This window comes from Alligator sinensis, unplaced genomic scaffold (genome assembly GCF_000455745.1).
Source record: "Alligator sinensis unplaced genomic scaffold, ASM45574v1 scaffold834_1, whole genome shotgun sequence".
Lineage (NCBI taxonomy): Eukaryota > Metazoa > Chordata > Crocodylia > Alligatoridae > Alligator > Alligator sinensis.
In genome coordinates, this window is record NW_005843049.1 from 288940 (window position 1) to 294737 (window position 5798).

Below are 5798 nucleotides of genomic sequence, written 5' to 3' on the forward strand. Positions count from 1 at the left end.
CTTAAATGGCAGTGCTTTATTAGTCATAACCAGTATCCCCACCTCACTTCCCCATCCCTGTTATGCTCTGCATACTTCAAAGTATAGGAATAATTACCACTTAACTTTAAACTTACTACTGTTCATAGCCTTGCAAATAAATATGCACCACACTGCCTTGAGTGCAGCCTGCTCATTGGTCATGCTGACAATTGTGCCATAGCTTATGGGAAGAACATCCTGGGTTACTGGTTCTATACCTGATATTGGCTGTAACTTCCGGTATTGACTAAAATTTTAGATGGATTTTTTTGAGATTACTTTTAACCTGGTCTCTGTGAAGCTCTGGTCAAGGTTACTGGTGTAATCTTTTTATAACATTACATTAAATGCAAGCTTAAGGTCAGGGCCTAAGTCTTCAGACTTAAGGTAGTTGCAAAGGGTTTTTAGTTACACTTATTCAGTATGTGATCTTGAAAAGAACTTAAAGCACAGTGACACTGTGCCTAGAATTTTGTGGTCTGTTTTATGACAGATAGAAAAGAAAATCTTCCCTTCCAAAATGTAAGGGAGAAGAGTGACCAGGTGTGATTTGTTCTCTTAATATAACTGTAAAGGTAGGGCTATAAAGTGTGATAATTGACTGGCCTGTTAAATGAACCAAAAATACCCATAAGACTCTTTGAAAATGAATCTAAAATGAAAATGTTGTTTTAAAACAAAACCCTTTATAATATTTTTTTCTGCTTCTAGGTTTTACCTCAATTTTGTTACTGAAGAAGTGGAAAATCCAGAGAAGTACGTATGTTATTTTTTCTCCTTTACTTTTTAAAACAAATGTAACAGTCAAAATGCGGCGAGAGAAGCAGAGATCTTTGGAAATTCTGCATTCTAGTCAAGTTGCTTGCTTTTCCAGCAGATCTGGTATCTATTTGAATTGCTACTGCTTGAAGATTTGCTATTTTTGGCCTGTTGTGACCTTGTTGTGTATTCTGCTTTTATGTGCACAGAAAGCAGAAAAGTAAGTAGGTCTCTAGGGTTCTGATTCTCTCCTTCAGGATACAAGTAACCATCAATGGCTTCATTCTTGTAGTCTTTCGGGGAAAATCAGACCCAAGAATTTTTCTGACTGCTCCATTATGTGCAAACTTTATTATTACTTAAATATTGGTCTAAATACCTAATTCTTCTTGTTTGAAAGTTAATGATAACTCATGACTTCAGAATCAGGAATGCATCTAGATCAACTTATTAACTGACAAAGGTCAGGAGAGCATGAGAGCATGACAGGAAGGTTCGTTACAGACCTTATATAGGGGAACATAAATTACTCCTTAAATACCTATTTGTAATGCGTGTGAAGGAAACTTGGAAAACTTGCGGAACTTTGGTTTGGGAGATGTATGCTCTAGGTCCCAGTAGTACCTCATTAGAGTTTAAGTCTGGTGGATGACTGAAAACAGGTTTCATCAAATAAACACAAGTTCATTCTTTGAGGACAGTTTAAAAGTTTACTTGATAAAGATATAATATGCTTAGACTTCACTAAGATGTTTGACTTACGTAGTGCCAAAAAATACCGATAATTTAGAGCTATACTATATCAGTATATTTCATCAGTTAAGGACTAATGGACCATGCCCTGATCCCTGTACCTGGGGCCCAATCCTGGCACATGAGGGCCAGCGGAGGCCATGCTGGGCCTGATCTGTTCCAAAGACCAGCCCCCATATCACTCATCTGGCCTATACAGCCTAAAGATTGAGCACCGGTGATCTTGAAGCTTTGCAAATTATCATGTAACTGTCATTAGTACATATGCGCTGTTCTACACAAATACACAAGTAGTAACTTAAGAGTAAGTTACTGATAGTTTTTGTTTTGGAAATCTTTGGAGGGCAATCCTCTCCTGTTTATACCAACAGAAGTTTTCTGCCATTAACTTAAATGAGTGCAAAATCATGTGGAAACCTACATATTTTTGAGCATGTGGGTACATGCAGACATTTGCCACACCTGATCTACAATTATGTGGTTTACTTTAAGATGTGTGATTGTAGATCCCAAGCAGCTTATGACCACATTTGCTAGTACTGGAAGCCTCACCGGGAACCCAATCTAATAACTCAGGGTAGGGGGAGTGGTGGATGGGATTGGAGGAGTCAGTGGGTCCACAGGGAAGTTTGGTGGGTGGGGGGGAGGGGAGGTGTTGGGATTGGGAGCAGTTGCCAGGTTGGTTGGTGTGGGGGGAGTTGATGGGTGTGCAGGGTGATTATCCACCTGGAGGTGGGAGGGCCAGGGGGCTAAAAATAATCTTGTCAGGATGGGTGGGTGGGTGCGTGCAGATGTTTGGTAGATCAGGCTAACCCTTTCCCAGTCTAACATAGTCAACTGCCCCAAACATCTGCATGGATTGGCATGTAGAACAACCTAACCCTAGTTAGCTTGATCTTAATGTAACATCCACATGTACTCTCCAATGCTTAGGACATATGAGCCATTGTTTTTATCAACAAAGTATATTGCATTACATGCTCTGGATTATATCCTCATGTTCAGCTGAGATGTGTTTAGCACACCTGTGGAGGAGGTGAATGCCAAGGTGGCTTGTAAAGCTGCCTCCCTTGGGAGTATCCAGTCTAGGATTTTCTTTATCAAAAGTGAATGCTTAGAGAGCTGGTTGAACTGTCTGTCTGCACTGCTGGAGCATATCCAAGAAATGTGATAGGTATGCTACTTCAGATATGCAAAATAGCAGGGCCCAGATAGCCCATCAGATTCAGTGTGTTCCTTTAAAAGGTGTTGTCATAATTAAAGGCTCTACCTTGCATGGGTAATATTTTTTCCTCTTTACTACAAAGCTGTTGAAGCTTCAGTTCATCACTCTTTCTGTTTAGGATGCTGATTGAGAGGGAGATAAAGGAAGATGCCCTGTGTTTACAGTGCATCTGAGGACACATTCTTCAGATAAAGGGAGAAGTGGATAAGAGATCAAGGTTTCCAATGCATTATTTAATAACTCACAAAGCATAATTGGACTGAACGAATTATTACCTGCTATGCTGAATGAGACCTTTGTGCCACCAATAAATCAGATTTTCGACTCCATTAAGCAGTCCTGAAAGAGAAGCAGTTAAATAAAACATTGGGCATTTTTTAGTTCAGTTGCTGTGTTCAGGTTCTGTTGGAAAGATTCTGCTAAGGCAGATCCTGAGAGAAATTTTGCATTATAATAGGAATCTCACTGAAGTTAGAGCTGAAACATAAAACTGCCTAACTAGTATAGCAAAAAGGACTTAAGGATAGCATAGACTAATTCTAATAGGGCCTAACCCAACTTCCACTGAAATCAGTAGGAGTCTCTCCATTAATTTTAATGAGCAGTGAATCAGGCTACTAAGTGGCATTGGTGAAATAGCCATTTAACAGGCCTTCCAGTAACATGGAGATTCTTTGGGTTGAAATACTGACTTTCCTTTTCATATGTATTATGTTAAAGAACTCATATGGTAAAGCTGTGTTAGATTTCAACAAGAATTAGGGAAATTGCCCTAACAGTTGTAACTGCTCCAGGTACGTAATTTGTAATATTTTGTAAACAGCTGTAGATGCAAATTCCTTTGAGGAGCCAAGGAGTATGTAAAGATTCCTTCTGCATTATGATGTGTCAAGGCATGTGTTTGCTTCACAACCCATTACAGTTGTACATTTGCAGGTGTGTTGCAGTATGTTAAATAACTGGCAGCTGGTACTTAGCTGAGTGATCAGATGATTCTCAAACAGCTTTAAACCAGTCTTCTCCAAACCCACAGTTAATATGTACTCAAAAAGTTAAGTGGGGAATATATTTAATTGCATCACTGGGGATGCAGAGATGATCTATCATATAGAGTACTTGCAGCAAGCTGCCAGGTGCCCATCTTTGTTGAGACTTGTTTACTTCCTTTTTAACCTACTGAGCCTCTGAATCCTTTTGCTCAGCTAAATTGTGAGGGGTGATTAGTATGGGCAAGTATGCTAGAGATTGTGCAAAAGAACACAAGGGGAGTGTCTACATGAGAAGCTAAATGCGCAGTAGCCTAATAATACTGCTCAGTAGCGTGTTATGGTAGAAAGAGTGCTAATATGCTACTGAGCAGTATTATTAGGCTACTGCACAGTAGTGTTATTAAAAAGGCGTGTGGCAGCGCTGCCGCACAGTAATGCTGGTTACTGCACATTGACTTAGTACTTGGTTATATAAGTACTAAATTTAATGCATAGTAACTACGGCACATTTATGAATGTGTAGACATGCCCAGGAAGATCAAGACAGCCACTGGATTGTCTCCTATACTTTTAACTTTTCAAAGCAAGGTTGGCTTTATTTTAAGTGTGCCATGTATTAGGAATGCTGTGGGGGTGTAAAAAAAAAAGAGTAGAAATGCATTGTAACTAAGAATAATAAATCAGATAATACATAACTCAGAAAACTGAGCTCCACAGCCCTGACCAGCTAAAAATGCTGTGTGTCTCGGTGAAAGTCTGCAAGTATCCTTGGTTGGATTGCTGCATCTGCACAGAGCCTTGAAGTCACCAGGACTCCATGTGAATGCTACAGAAGGCCCAGGCACAACAAACTGCAGGATCGGGGCTATAAATAGGGAAAACAGTCTGGGGATCAGGCACTCAGATGCCATCCTGATACAGAAAGCTAGAACTGAGAGAGAATGCACAGCTGCTGAAAATAAGTGGAGGAAAAAGAGGCTAAAGGAATTTTGGGGAAAAGGCAAAATACAGAAGGGGGAAAGTCAGAAAATGAAGGAAAATGTAATATATGTTTGAAATTGTATTGCCTTTTGGGAAGATGGCTGATACCTATTTTGGATATGATACAGTCTTGTCCAGAAAAGTGTTTACATGTATCACAGTTTATCATAAGTGTAAGAATAACTGTGGGTCTTCTACTAAAAATCTCTACGTTGCCTCATTCTCATGTTTGGAATTAATTTCTTTATTTCTTGTAAGCACAAACTTAAAGAGAAGATATCTTCAAGTACTAATGAGGCTTGAAGCAACATGGAGGTTAATGTTAGTTTCTCATAGATTTGAAGGTTGCAGAGTTTAGCTGCTTTGGTATGCAATTTTTTTTAATAACCTGAAAAAGGTGTTACTAAGCATATATGCAACTGCAGTGCAATACAATAGCCATGTTTTTTTTTCCACTCTATAAAATTAACTTCTACATATGCGTGGTTGAGTCGATAATGATTATTATTCAAGAAGAAATATTTGAATAACCCTTAAAGCAAAACTTCATTAAAATGACTTCATGTAGTCATGCCAGTTGGAGCTTTGATCTTTTCAGTTCTCATACATTATAAGGATTAGGCCTTGTCAGAACTTGGATGATATGATGTATTGTCTGGAAAACAAGTTAATGAGCTAACAACCAGTAGTTTGAAAGAAAGAAAATAAGTTTGAGACTCTGGGCAGCAATATCAGGATGTGAATAGAGACGACTGGAACTGAGTTCACTGAGCTTTCACACTTGTTTCTAATATATAGTCTTTGGATTTACCCTGAGGTTCAGGGGAATTATGCTGCCTCACTGTCCTTTCAGCCAAGACTACAATAGCAATTCTGATGTACCTGTTATATCTTGGCTTCTCTTGAGCGTGGATCAGATTCCAGGATTGGGACCTTAGTTTGTAAGGAGTATTTAGGATCCCATCGTCTGAAAGAAACTGTATATATTATTCATAGATTCATAGATGTTAGGGCCGGAAGGGACCTCAATAGATCATCGAGTCCGACCCCCTGCATAGGCAGGAAAGAGT

General features: G+C 39.2%; 1 protein-coding gene across 1 annotated transcript in view; it reads left to right on the top strand.

Moving 5' to 3' along the window:
• SLC7A11 (solute carrier family 7 member 11) overlaps positions 1-5798 on the top strand; it is a 91706-nt gene that overhangs the window by 32520 nt on the left and 53388 nt on the right. Inside the window, exon 6 of the mRNA XM_006036977.2 lies at positions 733-777. Coding sequence (XP_006037039.1) covers positions 733-777 — 45 coding nt within the window. The remainder of the gene's footprint in view (positions 1-732; positions 778-5798) is intronic.